The following is a 19,424-nucleotide window of genomic DNA, read 5'->3' as shown; positions in this document are numbered from 1 at the left end:
GAGTACTGCATACAGTTTTGGTTTCCTTACTTAAGAAAGGATGTAATTGCATTAGAAGCAGTTCAGAGAAGGTTCATTCAACTGATTCCTGGGATGAAGAGGTTATCTTATGAGGAAAGATTGGACAGGTTAGGCCTGTATCCATTGGAGTTTAGAAGAATGAGAGGTGATTTTATTGAAACATGTAAAATCCTGAGGGAACTTGACAGGTTGGATGCTGAAAGGATATTTCCCTTATGGGAGAGACTAGAGCTAAGAGGTACAGTTTAAAAATAACGGGTCTCCCATTTAAGATGGAGTTGAGAATTTTTTTCTCTGAGGGTTGTGAGTCTGTGGAATTCTCTTCCCCAGAGAGCAGTTGAGGCAAGATCATTAAATATTTTTAAGACCGAGTTAGATAGATTCTTGATTGACAAGGGCATCAAAGGTTATAACGGGTAGACAGGAATGTAGAGTTGAGGCCATAGTCAGATCAGCCATGATCTTATCAAATGGCAGATCAGGCTCGAGGAGCCAAATGGCCGCCTCCTGCTCCTAATTGGTATCTTCATATGTATCAGGCTTCACAGTAGAAGACGCAAAAACTATCCCAAGAATAGTAGAAAATCAAGAGGCAAGAGGGAGGAAGGAACTTAAAACCATCACTAGAGAAAAAGTATTCAGAAAACTAATGGGACTAAAGGCTGTCAAGTCTCCTGGCCCTGATGGTTTTTATCCAAGGGTCTTAAAAGAAGTGGCTGCAGAAATAGTGGATGCATTGGTTATAATCTTCCAAAATTCCCTAGATTTTGGAAAGATCCCAGCAGATTGGAAAACTGCACATGTAACATCTCCTTTCAAGAAAGGAGGGAGACAGGAAACTATAGGCCAGTTAGCCTAACATCTGTCATTGGGAAAATGTTGGAATCCATTATTAAGGAAGTAATAGCAGGACATTTAGAAAATCATAATGCAATCAGATAGAGTCAATATGGTTTTTTGAAAGGGTAATGGTGTTTAACTGATTTATTTGAGTTCTTTGAGGATGTAACAAGCAGGATGGATCAAGGGGAACCAGTACATGCAGTGTATTTGTATTTCTAAAAGGCATTTGATAAGGTGCCACATAAAAGGTTACTATACAAAATAAGAGCTCATGGTATTGGAGGTAATATATTAGCATGGATATAGGATTGACTAACAGGAAACTGAGAGTTGGGATAAATTGATCATTTTCAGGTTGGCAAATTGTAGCAAGTGGAGTGCCACAGGGATCAGTGCTGGCGCCTCAACTATTTACATAGAGCCATAGAGTTATACAGCACAGAAACAGGCCCTTTGGCCCATCGTGTCTTTGCCGGCCATCAAGCACCTATATATTCTAATCCCATTTTCCAGCACTTGGCCCGTAACCTTGTATGTTATGGCATTTCAAGTGCTCACCTAAATACTTCTTAAATGTTGTGAGGGTTCCTGCCTCTACCGCCCCTTCAGGCAGTACATTCCAGATTCCAACCACTCTCCATTCTCTAAACCTCCTGCCTTAAATCTTAAAAACCTTAAATCTATGCCCCCTGGTTATTGACCCCTCACTAAGGGAAAATGTTTCTTCCTACCTATCCTATCAATGCCCCTCATAATTTTGTATACCTCAATCAGGTCCCCCCTCAGCCTTCTCTGCTCTAAGGAAAACAACCGTAGCCTTTTCAGTCTCTCTTCATCGCTGAAATACTCCGGCCCAGGCAACAACCTGATGAATCTCTCTGCACCCTCTCCAGTGCAATCACATCCTTCCTATAGTGTGGTGCCCAGAACTGTACACAGTACTCCAGCTGTGGCCTAACTAGCGTTTTATACAGCTCCATCATAACCTCCCTGCTCTTATGTTCTATGCCTTGGCTAATAAAGGCAAGTATCCCATATGCCTTCATGACCACCTTATCTACATGTGCTGCTGCCTTCAGTGATTTATGGAAAAGTATACCAAGGTCCCTCTGACTCTTTGTACTTCCTAGGGTCCGACCATCCATTATATTTACGACCTATATTAATGACTTGGATGAAGGGACCGAGTGTATTGTAGCCAAATTTGCAGATACAAAGATAGGTTGGAAAGCAAACTGTAAGGAGGACACAAAGTGTCTGCAGAGATATAGATAGGTTAAGTGAGTGGGCAAAAATTTGACAGATGGCGTATAATGTGGGAAAATGTGAGGTTGTCTACTTTGGTGGGAAGAACAGAAAAACAGAATATTATTTAAATGGAAAGAGACTGCAGAATGCTGCAGTGTAGAGGGATCTGGCTGTCCTATACATGGATCACAACGTTAGCATACAGGTACAGCAAGTAATTAGGAAAGCAAATGGAATGTTGGCATTTATTGAGGGGGACGGAGTATAAAAGTAGGGAAGTCTTGCTATAACTGTACATACAGGGCATTGGTGAGACCACACCTAGAATACTGTGTACAGTTTTGGACTCTACTTAAAGAGGGATATCCTTGCATTTGAAGCAGTTCAGAGAAGGTTCACTAGGTGATTCATGGGATGAAGGGGTTGTCTTTTGATGAAAGGTTGAGCAGGTTGGACCTGTATGCATTGAAGTTTAGAAGAATGAGAAGTGATTTTATTGAAACACACAAGACTCTGAGGGGGCTTGACAGGGTAGATGTTCAGACGATGTTTCCCCTCATGGGGGAAATCTGGAACCAATGAGCACCGTTTCTGAATAAGGGATCTTGCATTTAAGGCGGAGATGAGGAATTTCTTCTCTCAGAGGGTCGTTAAATCTTTGGAATTCTCTTCCCCAGAGAGCAGTGAAGGTTGGGTCATTGAATATATTCAAGGCTGAGTTAGAAAGATTTTTGTGTACAAGGAAGTCCAGGGGGGCCAGCAGGAAAGTGGGTTAAGGCCGCAGTCAGATCAGCAATGATCTTACTGAATGGTGGAGCAGGCTGAAGGGGCTCGATGGCCTAGTCCTGTTCCCATTTCTTATGAGCTTATGATCTAGCTTTAAGTAATGCTAAGCACTCAAAATATAGAAGCCCTTGTGTGTAGCCAACAAACAATGCAGGGAGTACAGACTGCACACAGAAAACCATGGTAATGCGCACGCAGCACAAAGTTGACATTCTGCCTGCATTTCAATCAATGCATGTGGACTCATCGCACTCCCTGCAGGTTTCAGAGGTCATCCAATTCTGCCTGCACGATCATCTGGATAGAAATAAAATCTTAAAAGATAGCCAATAAAAGTTAATAAAAGTTTTCCCAATCTAATGGTGGTTCTTTAAGGGTGTGTTAAAGGAACTTGTTAGGTAAGGCAGTGGATATGGTGTACTTGCATTTTACTAAAGCCTTTGCTACAGTTCCACTGGAAAGACTGGTACTAGAAATAAAGAACGGGCACATCAGTAGAAATATTTTACAATGGTTGTGTAAGTGATTGACCTATAAAACCCAGTGAGAATGGCACAAGTGTGGTCCCACAGTAGTCTTTTTTTAATCCGTTTGTGGGATGTGGGCGTTGCTGGCTAGGACAGCATTTATTGCCATTTCAGAGGGCAGTTAAGAGTCAACCACATTGCTGTGCATCTGGAATCCTATGTAGCCCAGACCAGGTAAGGACAGCAGATTTCCTTCCCTAAAGGACATTAGTAAACTAAATAGGTTTTTACAATGATCAACAATGGTTTCATGGCGATCATTAGATAATTAGACTAGCTTTTTTATTTCCCAGATTAATTGAATTAGTCCAGTGACATTACCACTACGCCACCGCCTTTGTTGTGAGATCTCTTTTGTTTAATTTCTTCATAAAATATCTGGAGCTAGGAGTGTCTAAATTTGCAGATGATACAAAGCTACAGGAGGGTTTGATTACATTTAAAAATTGGGTAGATGAAATTCAATGTAGAGAGGTCCAAAATGTTTCACGGGGACATAAAATCCAGGAGATGACGATTACTTAAATGGAAAGAAAATGAAAGAGATGAAGTCCTGCTTGACAATCAGTTGAAGCTACCGCCACAATGCTTGATGGCAGTGAGTGAAGCAAATCAGATGTTGGGATGCATTAAAAGGCATAGTTCTGGTCTCCATATTATAAAAAGAATAAAGAGGCAATGGAGAAGATGTAAAAAAAGATTTACAAGGATGATACTGGAACTGAGAGGTTATAACTGTCAGGAAAGACTGAATAGGGTGTAGAAAGAGAAGGTTGAAGGGTGACCTAAAAGAGGTCTTTAAATTTAGTGGTTTAATAGGGTTGATGTAGAGAAGATATTTTCACTTGTGGGGGAGTCCAAAACTAAGGGTTGTAAATATAAGTTGGTCACGAATGTATCCAGTAAAGAATTCAGGAAAAACTTCTTTACCCAGGCAGTAGTTAGGATGTGGAACATGCTACTATATAGTTTAGAGATACAGCACTGAAACAGGCCCTTCGGCCCACCGAGTCTGTGCCGACCATCAACCACCCATTTATACTAATCCTACACTAATTCCATATTCCTACCACATCCCCACCTGTCCCTATATTTTCCCTACCACCTACCTACACCAGGGGCAATTTCTAATGGCCAATTTACCGATCAACCTGCAAGTCTTTGTCATGTGGGAGGAAACCGGAGCACCCGGAGGAAACCCACGCAGACACAGGGAGAACTTGCAAACTCCACACAGGCAGTACCCGGAATTGAACCCGGGTCGCTGGAGCTGTGAGGCTGCGGTGCTAGCCACTACGCCACTATGGAGTAGTTGAAGCGAATAGCGTAGATGCATTTAAGGGAATCTAGATAAGTACATGAGGGAGAAAGAAATAGAAGAATATGCTGATAGGGTGAGAAGGAGGAGCTGGGAGGAGGCTCGGGGTGAGCATAAACACTGGTATAGACCAGTTGAGCTGAATGGCCTGTAATGTCTATTGAGCTAAAGTAGTGAGGTAATCCTGTCACTTTAAAAATCAATGGCGTGACAACACATTGGAATACTGTGTACAGTTCTGGTTGTTGCAGTATAAAAAGGATATTGCAGCTGCTGCTACTTGTCCTGTCGCTCCACCTTCCCTTGCCACTGTTCCATGCAGGCTTTGGCTCAATCTGGGTGGCAGAAAGTTGGCTGTAGCATTCCAGAAGGATTCACCGGCTAGATGAAGCCTGACGGGGACTGCAACCTGAATGTTCCTTCTGTAGTCTCATATTGTAACAAATGAGGAAACATAAGAGGACTATAAGAATGATTGAGGGGGTGGAGGGTTTGCCTGAGATTTTTGACCATGTTCTCGCAGGAAAACAGGTTTTTGAGACATAATATGACTACTGTTTCAGAATTCTAAAGGAACTACATAATGTAGACCATGGCAAGCTGTTTTACCTTGTACAAAACAATAAAACCAAAGGACGTGGCTTGTGCTTAAAGGGGTAAATTCAAAACTAATCTTCAGAAACATAATTTCAGTGAGCAAGTGGTAAATCTATGGACAGACTCCCGAGTTGGAATCAGAAAACGCTGATTAATTCAGATACAAATTCATTTCTTTCAGAAAATAACATTTTGGGTTATAGCACATGAGTAATTTGAGATATGGGCTGGAATTCTATGATCTCAATTAATTGGCACTTAAGGACCTCCGCCCACCGCTCAGAGTATTTTACACTAGGCAGGTGGCTGAGGCCTCAGAAAGCCTGCCTGATGAAACTAGGCGGCCTTCTTGTGGCTGGCCTATGGAAGGCCGCCCCCGAAGCTTCAACCACCCGCAATGCACAACATTTCCCCCCCCCCCCGCTTGCCTTTTTTCCGGGGCTGTCCTTAATCATTTTCCGATGGCTGGGTGTAGTCCCAGCAGTAGCCACCTGCTCCCAGTAGTGCTGCTGGGACTAAGAGCTGCCGACCCGCTGATTGGCTGGCAGCTTCATTAGTGGGACTTCCTGCCTCAAGAAGGTGGATGTCCCGCCCAAGACCACTTAAAGGCCCGGGGACCGTAAAATCCGGTCTGGCTCCCCAGGCCGGCGGAGGCGGGCTCGCCACCGACTTTTCGGCAGGTGGATGGCTCTCCCCGACCCCCCCCCCAAACGACAAATTCCAACCATGGTAAGTGTTCCATGCTTGGAAGGAGCAGGTGACTTTGGAGCTATGATTCCCAAAGCTATCCACCAATGTGTTTCTTTGCCTCATGTCTGAGACTAATTGGTAATTGATTGCTCTGATTAGTCAACAACTCCCTTATCATTGTTTTAAATGATTACCAGGATGGGAGAGGATGAACTAGGTGGGCCAGGATTTTTTTTGTCTAGCAATTCCTATGTTCTTGTGATGTTTGAATTTGAATTCAATGGTTTGTCTTCTCCTTTGGGTAACTGCCCAGTTACCTGTTGTAACAGATGTACCAGCTTAACCTGATGCATGATTTGTTTTGATTATTCTATGCTTGTCATGTTGTGCTTCAGTTGTTAACTTTAGCAATGCCTTCAGTTTGTCCACATAAGTAGGTTAGATTAGATGGTCATTATGGATTTGTACCGTATTCAGCAAATAGTCAGGCTTTAACACAAAGTTTAGGAGTCACACTGACCAGCAGTGAATATCAACACATTTGGTACAATAATGAGCTGAACCAATCATGAAGTAGGGTGTAGTTTTGAAAATTTTGATTTTCCTTTTGATCTTGTTGCTAGAACAGCTATTAAATCTTGCAACATTGTATTAGGCTAGGTCTGCAGTTTCTTGCTGTAGTTGGCTGCTAAATTGTGACAACTACCGAAACAAAGACATTATTTTCTCACAAGGATACATTAACACTGAGTAGTGAACATGTAAGCTAATGGCAAAATGCAGTTGATCCTGCAGAAGAGAGCGATGATAGTTGAGTGGTGTAAAGTTTCAGTTGCATATGTGGTCACCATAGCCTCTCTAGTACTTGTACGTACTGGGACCCGTTTGAGCTATACCATCCTCATAGTAAAAATAAATGTAAATATATATTTTAGGAACCGAGTGAAGTACCCTAACCCACTACGGGAAATTATCAACTTGGCACTGTGCTTTCAGTTCCTAACCATGAGAATGGCTAACACGTAACATCGGAACACAAGTCAGCCATTCAGTACCTTAAACCTGTTTTGCCATTCGATTAGATTGTGTGTACCTCAACTTCATTTACCCACCTTTGCTCCATATCTCTTTACTCAATGAAAATTTTGTGATCGCAGTCTTGATTTAAATTGATCGAGCATCCTTTTGGTGAGTGAGCTCCAGATTTGTTCTACCATTACAGTGAAAACGTACTTCCTGATTTAACTCCTAAACAGCCCAGCTCTAAATTTATCATGGCCCCTTGTACTGTAATCTTTCACAAGAGGAAACAGTTTCTCTCAAATTCCTTTATAATTTCATTCCTCAACCTTTTGACTCTGTTTATGCAGCCTGTCCTCTCAATCTGTCCTAAAATTACTTTTTTTTTATTTATTCATGGGATGTGGGCATCGCTGGCTGGGCCAGCATTTATTGCCCATCCCTAATTGCTGTTGAGAAGGTGGTGGTGAGCTGCCTTCTTGAACCGCTGCAGTCCATGTGGGCTAGGTACACCCATAGTGCTGTTAGGAAGAGAGTTGCAGGATTTTGACCCAGCGACAGTGAAGGAACGGCGATATAGTTCCAAGTCAGGAAGGTGTGTGACTTGGAGGGGAACTTGCAGGCGGTGGTGCATTTGCTGCCCTTGTCCTTCCAGTTGGTAGAGGTCGCGGGTTTGGAAGGTGCTGTCTCATGAACCTTGGTGCGTTGCTGCATTGCATCTTGTAGATGGTACACACTGCTGCCACTGTGTGTCGGTGGTAGAGGGAGTGAATGTTTGTAGATGGGGAGCCAATCAAGCAGGCTGCTTTGTCCTGGATGGTGTCGAGATTCTTGACTGTTGTTGGAGCTGCACCCATCCAGGCAAGTGGAGAGTATTCCATCACACTCCTGACTTGTGCCTTGTAGATGGTGGACAGGCTTTGGGGAGTCAGGAGGTGGGTAACTCACCTCAGGATTCCTAGCCTCTGACCTGCTCTTGTAGCCACGGTGTTTATATGGCTCCTCCAGTTCAGTTTCTGGTCAATGGTAGCCCCTAGGATGTTGATAGTGGGGGATTCAGTGATTGTAATGCCATTGAATGTCAATGGGAGATGGTTAGATTTTCTCTTCTTGGAGATGGTCATTGCCTGGCACATTTGTGGCGCGAATGTTACTTGCCACTTATCAGCCCAAGCCTGGATATTGTTCAAGTCTTTCTGCATTTCTACACGGACTGTTTCAGTGCCTGAGGAGTCACGAATGGTGCTGAACATTGTGCAATCGTCAGCGAACATCCCCACTTCTGACCTTAAGATTGAAGGAAGGTCATTGATGAAGCAGCTGAAGCTGGTTGGGCTTAGGACTCTACCCTGAGGAACTCCTGCAGTGATGTCCTGGAGCTCAGATGATTGACCTCCAACAACCACAACCCTCTTCCTTTGTGCTAGGTATGACTCCAACCAGCAGAGGGTTTTCTCCCTGATTCCCAAAGACTTTAGTTTTGATAGGGCTCCTTGATGCCATACTCGGTCAAATGCTGCCTTGATGTCAAGTGCAGTCACTCTCACCTCACCTCTGGAGTTCAGCTCTTTTGTCCATGTTTGAACCAAGGCTGTAATGAGGTCAGGAGCTGAGTGGCCCTGGCGGAACCCAAACTGAGCGTCAGTGCTCAGGTAATTGCGAAGCAAGTGCCGCTTGATGGCACTGTTGATAACACCTTCCATCACATTACTGATGGTTGAGAGTAGGCTGATGGGGCAGTAATTGGCCAGGTTGGACTTGTCCTGCTTTTTGTGTACAGGACATACCTGGGCAATTTTCTACATTGCAGGGTAGATGCCAGTGTTGTAGAAGTACTGGAACAGCTTGGCTAGGGGCGTGGCAAGTTCTGGAGCACAGGTCTTCAGTACTAATGCTGGAATATTGTCAGAGCCCATAGCCTTTGCAGTATCCAGTGCCTTCAGCCGTTTCGTGATACCACGTGGAGTGAATCGAATTGGCTGAAGTCTGGCATCTGTGATGCTGGGGACTTCAGGAGGAGGCCGAGATGGATCATCAACTCGGCACTTCTGGCTGAAGATTGTTGCAAATGCTTCTGCCTTATCTTTCGCACTGATGTGCTGAGCTCCCCATCATTGAGGATGGGGATATTTGTGGAGCCACCTCCTCCAGTTAGTTGTTTAATTGTCCACCACCATTCACAGCTGGATGTGGCAGGACTGCAGAGCTTAGATCTGATCCGTTGGTTATGGGATGCTTAGCTCTGTCTATCACATGTTGCTTATGCAGTTTTGCACGCGGATGGCCCTGTGTTGTAGCTTCACCAGGGTGACACCTCATTTTGAGGTATGCCTGGTGCTGCTCCTGGAATGCCCTTCTGCACTCTTCATTGAACCAGGGTTGGTCTCCTGGCTTGATTGTAATGGTAGAGTGGGGGACACAAATTGTGGTTGAGTACAATTCTGCTGCTGCTGATGGCCCACAGCACCTCATGGATGCCCAGTTTTGCATTGCTAGATCTGTTTGAAATGTATCCTATTTAGCATGGTGGTCGTGCCACACAACATGAAGGAGGGTATCCTTAATGTGAAGGCGGGACTTCGTCTCCACAGCAACTGTGCGGTGGTTACTCCTACCAATACTGTCATGGACAGATGCATCTGCGGCAGGCAGATTGGTGAGGCCGAGATCAAGTATGTTTTCCCCTCTTGTTGGTTCCCTCACCACCTGCTGCATACCCAGTCTAGCAGATATGTCCTTTAGGGCTCGGTCAGTAGTGGTGCTACCGGGCCACTCTTGGTGATGGATATTGAAGTCCCCTACCCATAGTACATTCTGCGCCCTTGCCACCCTCAGTGCTTCCTCCAAATGCTGTTCAACATGGAGGAGTACTGAATCATCAGCTGAGGGAGGGCGGTAGGTGGTAATCAGCAGGTTTCCTTGTCCATGTTTGACCTGATGCCGTGAGACTTCATTGGGTCCAGAGTCGATGTTGAGGACTCCCAGGGCAACTCCCACCCTACTGTTTACCATTGTGCCGCCACCTCTGGTGGGTCTGTCTTGCTGGTGGGAAAGGATGTTCCCGGGGATGGTGATAGCAGTGTCTGGGACATTGTCTGTAAGGTATGATTCCGTGAGTATGACTATGTCAAGCTGTTGCTTGACTAGTCTGTGGGACAGCTCTCCCAACTTTTGCACAAGCCCCCAGATGTTAGTAAGGAGGACTTTGCAGGGTCGACAGGGCTGGGTTTGCCGTTATCGTTTCCGGTGCCTAGGTCGATGCCAGGTGATCTGTCCGGCTTCATTCCTTTTTATTGACTTTGTAGTGGTTAGATACAACTGAGTGGCTTGCTCGGCCATTTCAGAGGGCATGTAAGAGTCAACCACATTGCCATGGGTCTGGAGTCACATGTCGGCCAGACCAGGTAAGGACAGCAGATTTCCTTCGCTAAAGGACATTAGTGAACCTATGAATGTCGTCTAAGTCTTGCTGCACGTGGGTGCGGACTGCTTCATTTTCTGCAGAATTGTGCATAGAACAGAATATTGCAATCATCAGTGAACGTCCCCACTTCTGACCTTGTGATGGAGGGAACTGACGGAGCAACTGAAGATGGTTGTGCCTCGACAAACACCATGACGGACCCCTGCGGCTGAAATGATTGGCCTTCAGCAACTTGGTCTTCAGGTGGACGTGGTCTGGAAAATTTGAATACATCTTTGACTTGCATTCTGCTCTTCTGGCTGTGTAGTTGGATATTCTGTTGGCTTTGTTGATTACTGCTTTATATTGATTGAACCTACAGCGCCATGTTACTAGGACTCTTGGGTCACTTTCTCTCCTGGCTATTTCAATACCATGCACAGAGGCAATGCGTTACCTATTTTTCCTTCCGAGGCGCAGTAATTTCTACTGGGCTTCACTATATTTCATCAGGTATTGTTCTCACTTACAAATTTTGTCCAACTCATTCTGTAATTTCTGAGCTGCCTCTTCTCACTTCATAGCCTCCTAGTTTGGTATCATCTGCAAATTTGGCCACTTAGCATTTGGTTTCAGAATCCAGGTCATTTATACAAATTATACACTGCTTCCAACATCAACCCTTGAGTTACCCCACTCCACTCCAACATAGCACCTTTAAAACAGCAATCAACAAGGCCAACAGAATATGCAACTACACAGTCAGAAGAGTAGAATGCAAGTCAGAGATGTATTCCAATTTTCCAGACCACATCCTCCTGGAGACTACAAGGTGAGGTGGGAGTGACAGCCCTTGACGTCAAAGAAGCATTTGACCAAGTATGGTCCCAAGGAGCCCCAGTAAAACAGAAGTCAATGGGAATCAGGGGAAAACCTTCCACTGGAAGGGGTCATACCCGACGCAAAGAAAGTTGGTTGTCCTTGTTGAAGGCTCAGCTGCAGGACTTTGTCAAGGTGATTGTCTGGGCCCAACCACCTTCAGTTGCTTCATCAGTTCCCTCCATTACAAAGTCAGAAGTGGGGATGTTCGCTGATGATTACAATATTCTGCTCTATGCACAGTTGATCAGATACTGAAGCAGTACCCACGTGCAGCAAGACTCAATTTTCCATCCTTCAGCCACTTTCTTATCTATTCCTTAAGTTTACCTTGAATCCCTGCAATTTTGAATAAAATACCTTTCCATGTGGAACTTTCTGAAAGGTCTTTTAGAAGCAGAGATGCAACATGTCAGTCGGGTCTTCAGCAGTCCTCTTGGGTTGCTACTTCCTCAAAGAAGTTGATTGGTCAGGCAGGATCTTCCTGTTCTGAATCCATGTTGACTGCTATTTACTTGCTAATCAAGAAGCATATCTGTACTCAGTGTCCACCTATTCTCTGTGCAGTTTGTGTACCCGTGTGTTACGATAGACCGCTCCTGTCAAAGCCCCCAATCAAAATATACGATTCTAATTGTGGTGGGGCCAACGCACTGCTAATTCAATCCCGTCGCTCCACAGATCGGCTAACATATCATTTAAAACTTTCCAAATTAAAGAAAGACCCAGCCAAATTGTACCATCTATTAACCCCCGAATGAGGCTAACTAAACTAAGTGTCTTTCAATCAACAAATTAACTTTGTTTAAAAAAAACTAAATTCTTAAACACGATGAAGATATAAACAACATTTAAAATAGAAAAAATTAGAGTCCTTACAAATTTACAGTCCAATGTTGCTTGAAGTCCTCACAGAATGTTGCTTTCCTTCTCCAGTGAATTTCAACAATTAATGACTTGCAAACACTTTCAACAGAATCAATCTGACTTTAGAGTTTTTGCGGGATAAAAGATTGTCACAGTCTAACTTCCTTCACTTCAGTTTAAATTACCAGAGATCTCTGTTTTGGCTTGATATTTTAGAATTTTGAGAGATAATATACAGACTAAATTCCTATTCGTTCAGTTTAAATGGCTGAGAACTCTTTTTCCAGGTGCTGACACCACAGCTATGCCCTCTGTGGCTGTGTGTTCTGTTAGAACAAACTGTCTTCAACTAAAAGCTAGTTTAAAATTGAATTGTAACAAATGTATCACTTGCTACTCACTCCCAGTCGCTGCATCTATGGTAATGGGAATGTACCCTTTGAATCGCAGTCTCCAAATGGCTGTTTCTAATGGCAACCGAAAATGCACCTCCTGAGGCTTGCCAGTTCTTAAACCAATACTGATCCCTGGCAAACCGCATATTCCTGGAGGGAAAAAAACTACAGGACCATGACACCGTCACTCACCTATTCCCTGTGCATTGTGTGTAGCCGACACCAATCTAGTCCCTGCATGTTCTGGTTTTACTTGGTTGTTTGCCAAAAAGCAAAAAATTGTTGAAAAGAAATTATAAAAGCCTTAGACTCCATTTGCTGAGGAGGGGAAGAGTCATATTCTTGTAATGCTTCTGTTTTGCCTGAGCCTATTATACATTCATCTTTCTTTGGTCTTGCTCATGCAAATGCTAGTGATGATGCATGAGGTTCGATTACCTGTCTTTGAAGTGGTGTTTTATTGGTTTGAGACTAAAACCTGAAAGGCAAGGTCATTTGGGAAATTAGTTTACTAGCCTTACTTGTGTTATTTTTTTGAATGATAATTTAAGATTGTATACATTTAGTATGAACAAAGATTATAAATATACATTATGGTCAAAGAATTGATGTTTGTAGTATTTTGATACAATAGACCAGCAGTCATGGATTTGAGATGGCTTGAATAAAATGTTTCACCAGCAGAGTACAACCATGAACATCCTGCTACTGCAGGATGTCTATGCTATCAATTAAATTTCTAAACATTGATTCTGTGTTTATGATGAAATATTTTCACATCCTTTCCTTTCCTTTACTGAGTTCAATTTTTCTGTTTTCATCCAGGTATCGCTATGCCATGGATGATCTCTATCCGATTCTGAGTGCATTAAAATTACATGTAGCAGACTATGATGAATGGTCTTCCAAAGTGACTGATTTCCTGGAAGCAAAAGATGATAAGAAAAGTAAGTATAGAAATTTTATATAGATGGTACCTGTGGCAGAGTGTTGTGTGGCTCCAGTGCACTTGTTCCATTGACTGGCAAGATATTAGATGCAGAGTTCTCTATCTTGGCAATTGTGATGAAGCAGGAAGTGGAAATGAAGGTATTTTCAAATAGAAACAGAGAATACTTGGAGTGTTGCTCAAGGCCACTTGCACAGATGTTAGACTGTCTATAGAGTGAATACTGGTGGATATTTGGGAGCACTTTTCAGCTATATTGCAGGAATTGTGAAAGAAAGGGGAGAAAAAATACTCCCTTCTTAGTATGGAAGAATGGGGAGGAAAATGCTTGATTTTGTTCCTCATTTTTATGCCAACCACCTACCCTACTACCCTCTGACCCCAAGTAATTGTTCTCTGATATCTGTTTTGGTAATTTCCTGCACTGTTCAACTTGCCTTAGTCAAAAGGTGGGTCGTAGCTCATTTATGTTTTATGGGAGTGGATGAGGTCTGGTATTCTTAATTACTGTAATGCTAATTCAAAGACAGGGCCTTGTCCCTTGTTTATGCCATCAGACTGTGCCTAGTATTATAGTATATGAAAGATAAAAAACATTGTTCCTCAGTTTTACCTCCACATATAAATGAGAAAGATAGGGAAAGAAGGAAAACAGAGACCATTTAAAATTTCGTGCAGATTAATTTATATATTGCTATTGAATCAACAGAAGAATTTGGAATACATTTTAACTGTTACTTTCTTGTGTGTTCATCTATGTTTATAATATAGCCTCTTACAAGTTTTTTAAAGCTTCAACTTGGAACTTTAGCAAGTTGAGAGTTATTGCCTTTCACACTTGGTCCCAAATTGTTTGTTCTTGTTTTGCATTCTAAATTTGCCAGTTGAAGATTCTTGCTTCGCTCCTTATATTCAGCAAAGAGATACCTATAGTTACAGTTAACTGAAAAAGAATGGCTGGATTTTTTTTTCTTGCTAAGGGGATCAAGGACTATGGGGAGAAAGCGGGAACAGGTTACTGAGTTTGGATGATCAGCCATGATCATATTGAATAGCGGAGCAGGCTTGAAGGGCCGAATGGCCTACTCCTGCTCCTATTTTTCTATGTTTCTATGATAGAAAATCTCCACCCTACTGAAGGAAAACATATAACTTCCTGAGAAATGGAGACAGGAGACCTACATCATTGATAGAACAAAGATTGCACATAAAATAAAGTGTTTCAGTGTGCTGACCTAAAGGTGTGTTCACACAAGGTTAAAATGGGATATAAAAGTTTTATTACCAGTTCCGCCAGGGTCACTCGGCTCCTGACCTCATTACAGCCTTGGTCCAAACATGGACAAAAGAGCTGAACTCCACAGGTGAGGTGAAAGTGACTGCCCTTGACATCAAGGCAGCATTTGACCACGCATTGCATCAAGGAGCCCTAGTAAAAGTGGAGTCAGTGGGAATCGGAGAAAACTGTCTGCTGGTTGGAGTCATACCTAGCACAAAGGAGGTTGGTGGTGGGTTGTTGGAGGTCAATCATCTCAGTCCCAGGACATTACTGCAGGAGTTCCTCAAGGTAGTGTCCTAGGTCCAGCCATCTTCAGCTACTTCATCGAAGATCTTCCCTCCATCATAAGGTCAGAAGTGGGAATGTTTGCTGATGATTGCACAATGTTCAGTACCATTTGCGACTCCTCAGATACTGAAGTAGTCCGTGTTCACATTCAGCAAGAACTGGACAACATTCAGGCTTGGACTGATAAGTGGCAAGTAACAGTCGCACCATGCAAATGCCAGGCAATGACCACCTCCAACAAGGGAGAGGCTAACGTTTCTCCCCTTGACATTCAGCAGCATTACTATCCTTGAATCCCCTACCATCAACATCCTGGGGGTTATCATTGATGAGGAACTAGTCAGAAGCTGGGAATTCTGCAGCGAGTAACACCACCTGATGGCCAAAGCCTGTCCACCATCTACAAAGCACAAGTCAGGAGTGTGATGGAATACTCTCCACTTGCCTGGATGAGTGCAGCTCGAACAACACTTGAGAAGTTCAACACGATCCAGGGCAAAGTAGCTCCTGAGATCGGCATTCTATTCACAACATTAAACGTTCACTCCCTCTACCACCAGCGCACTGTGGCAGCAATGTGCAACAGCCAAGGCTCCCTCGACAGCACCTTCAGAGAGTTCCAAAGTCTCACAACCCTCAGAGAAAAAATTTCTCCTCCTATCTGGCCTAAAAAGGCGACCCCTAATTTTAAAACAGTGCCCCACTAGTTCTGGACTCACCCACAAGAGGAAATATCTTTTCCATATCCACCTTGTCAAGACCATTCAGAATCTTATAAACTTTAATCAAGTCTCCCTTCACTCTTCTGAACTCCAGTGAAAACAAGCCTAGTCTGTCCAACCTTTCCTCATAAGACAGCCCACTCATTCCAGGTATCAATTCAGTAAACCTCCTCTGAGCCGCCTCCAATGCATTTACATTCTTCCTTAAATAAGGAGACCAAAATTGCATATAGTGTTCGACGTGTTCTGACCAATTCCCTGTATAACTGAAGCATAACATCTTTACTTTTATTTTCAGTTCCTCTCTTAATAAAGGATAGCATTCCATTAGCCTTCTTTATTACTTGCTGTACTTGCATACTAACTTTTTGTGACTCATGCATTAGAACACCTAGATTCCTCTGCTCCTTGGGATTCTGCAGTCGTTCTCCGTTTAAGTAATACTCTGCTTTTTTTATTCTTCCTGCCAAAGTGAACAACTTCACATTTTCCTACTCACTCAACCTATCTATATCGATCTGCAACCTCTTTATGCCCTCTTCACAACATACTTTCCTACCTATGTTTGTGTCATCTGCAAATTTAGCTACCATGCCATCGTTTCCCTCATTAAGCCATTGATATAAATTGTAAAAGGTTGAGGCCCCAGCACAGACCCCAGCGGAACTCCACTCATCACATCCTGCCACTCAGAAGGATCCATTTATGCATACTCTGTTTTCTGCCAGTCAGCCAATTTTCTATCCATGCTAATTTGTTTCTCCTACACCATGAACTCCTACTTTGCACAATAACCTTTTATGTGGCACCTTGTCAAATGCCTTCCAGAAATCCAAGTACAAGACATCAGCGGACTCCCATTTATCCACAGCGCATAATACTCCTTCAAAAAAACTCCAATAAATTGGTTAAACATGATTTCCCTTTCACAAAGCCATGCTGACTATTCCCAATTACCTTGAGTTTTTCTAAGTGTCCAGCTATAACCTCCTTAATGATCGATTCTAACACCTTCCCGCGACAGATGTCAAGCTAACTGGCCTATTGTTACCTGTTTTCTGCCTCCCCCCATTCTTGAATAGAAGGGTTATATTTGCTACTTTTGATAGAACTTTTCCAGAATCTAGTGAATTTTGAAAAATTAACGCCAACACATCTGCTACCTCATTAGCCACCTCTTTTAGGACCCTAGGATGAATTCCATTAGGACCCAGGGATTTATCAGCCCGCTACTCCATCAGTTTGCTCAGTACTACTTCCCTGGTGATTGTTATTTCACCAAGTTCCTCTCTTCCTTCCACATCCTGATTTACAGCTATCACTGGAATGTTTTTTGTATCCTCTATAGTGAAGACAGAAGCAAAGTATTTGTTTATTTCATCTGCCATTTCCTTATTATCTACTATTAACTCCCCATTCTCACTCACTAGAGGACCAACACTCACTTTACTTACTCTTTTCCTTTTTAAATACCCGTAGAAACTCTTGCTATCCGTTTTTACTAATTTCTTTCTCCTGATTAACCTATTAGTCACTCTCTGCCGTTCTTTATATTCTGACCAATCATCTGACCTGCCACTCATTTTTGCACATTTATGTGCTTTTTCCTTAAGTTTGATGCTTTCCTTAACTTCTTCAGTTTACAAATTGGTAACCAACAAGTACTGGGCCATGCCTTAAAGAAGAAAAAATGTTGTGATTTTTAAAATTTATTTCTGAGACATTAAGTTCTTATGTCGTTTTACTAAAAAAAAAGGGTGAGTTGTCTTTTTCTTACTTATTGCCTTTATCATTTCCATCTGATCAGGTCTCTCTGATTTCAAATCGATGGTAGAGGAAGCAGAGAAGAAAAAGTTTCCAGAAAATGATTTGTTGAAACAGTTGCTGGAAGCTATTGTAGAGGCAGAAAAGTGTGCCTCTGTTGCCCAGCAACTGCTTAATAATAAACGACAAACCAGGTGCGTAAAATTGTAGGTTTGACACAGTGACATGTACTAGGGGTGAGCAATCCTGATTGGAAAAGGTTTTCACTTGCTACTCGTTTTGCTGTATGCACATTAATGTGAGCAATTTTGTAGAAAACACTTTTTTCACTTTTGTTGTCCACTGTAAGCATTCTGTTCTTCCAAGGTCGTGTCTACTGTGGGCCATAGGCAATATAAAACCCCCTTTACACTGCCTGAATATCTACCTTACAGAAGCACCTTCGACTTGGCTTTATTTTTTCCATTTTGTATCTGAGTTGAGTGGTCAGTTTTGTGCAGTGGATTTGCATCCATGAGGAATTGGTCTGAGATACCCAAATATACTTCATACAAGATATTGACTTTTTTGTCTTGTCAACCTTGACTGGATTCAGCCCAAATTTTAGAGATAATGGGGCGTTGCACCTTAAGAGGAAAATTGTTGATTCCTGTGGAATTATTTTCGTGACTGTAACTGTTTTATTACGTTCCATCACCTCTGCTGTCCACTAGATGCAGAAGTAGGGAATTTTTTTGGTTTCTGAAAAATAACTTGCCACAATAAACTTAATCAGAAAAAAATTGAACTACATTTCAAAAGTGTCCCCCTCCCCACAATAAGGTGTTTGGTTTTGTTAGAATAAAAAATAATTACAGTTTTAAAAACTTTTACTATCAAATATTTCTCTGGTTTTTAAATCACTTTATGCTAACTCACACCCTCGTGTTAAATGTTGTCTCTGTCCTATCCTGCTTTCCTCACCTTTCACTCACCTTTCCTTGACCTGCATTTGCTCCCGGTATCCTCTGCAAAACCTCAAATCTAAGATTCTCGCCCTTGCTTTTAAATTCTTTCATTGCCTCATCCTTATCTATCTCTAATCTCCTCCAGCCCTGGAACTCCCCCCACCCACCTCTACTTTCCATTCCTCTTAATTCTGGCCTCTTGTAAATTCCATTCCCCATCCCCTTTCACCTCACCACCTGGGGTTGTGTCTTCAGCTGCTTGCAATTCCCTCCCTAAACAACTTCACAGTTCTGTCATCCTGAGACCCTCTTTAAATCCCATCTGGCTATCTGTTTAAAATATGGAGTTTCATTTTTTTTGTTTTGTCATTTATTGTTATAATTTTATTAGTCTGAGGTTGAGGAGACTCGGGATTTTTGTGTTTCCCACTCGCCTTGTACCATTTCAGTGACCCACTTTTTTTTAGTATCCACATTTTGAATCTGTAGAGACGCTGCTCATACTGTACTTCCCAGCAGTTTCTCATTTGTTCCACAAGAAATGGCCCTGTTCTTCAAAATCATTAACTTTTCAGCTAACTTTGTTTCCTTAGAACTGGTCTAGTTGTTATCACTTCTGACTACTTTGACCCAGGCTTCCAAATACAAGTGCAATTAGATCTTTGGGAAAAAAAATAGAGGAAGTGTTCTGAAGGAATACTGTGAAATGCTTTTAAATGTATGCAGGTACCAGGAACAAGCATAAGAATAGCATCTTATTGTAACATGCGAGCAATCAGGTGTACCTTTTTATGTTGTATTTGTAGTGGTATTTTGAAAAAAAAAATGGAAGGGGGTCAGCCAGTCTGGGACCATAGATAAATGTTTTTGATCCTATCTTA

The 19,424-nt window shown here is 42.6% G+C and overlaps 1 protein-coding gene across 1 annotated transcript in view; it reads left to right on the top strand.

Moving 5' to 3' along the window:
* kdm5ba (lysine demethylase 5Ba) overlaps positions 1 to 19,424 on the top strand; it is a 206,015-nt gene that overhangs the window by 84,692 nt on the left and 101,899 nt on the right. The window contains 2 exon segments of the mRNA XM_068056906.1: positions 13,420 to 13,541; positions 17,640 to 17,790. Of these exon segments, the coding sequence (XP_067913007.1) occupies positions 13,420 to 13,541; positions 17,640 to 17,790 (273 nt within the window).

This window comes from Heterodontus francisci, chromosome 25 (assembly GCF_036365525.1).
Source record: "Heterodontus francisci isolate sHetFra1 chromosome 25, sHetFra1.hap1, whole genome shotgun sequence".
NCBI classification, from domain to species: Eukaryota; Metazoa; Chordata; class Chondrichthyes; order Heterodontiformes; family Heterodontidae; genus Heterodontus; species Heterodontus francisci.
This window is presented reverse-complemented; position numbering and strand designations above follow the sequence as displayed.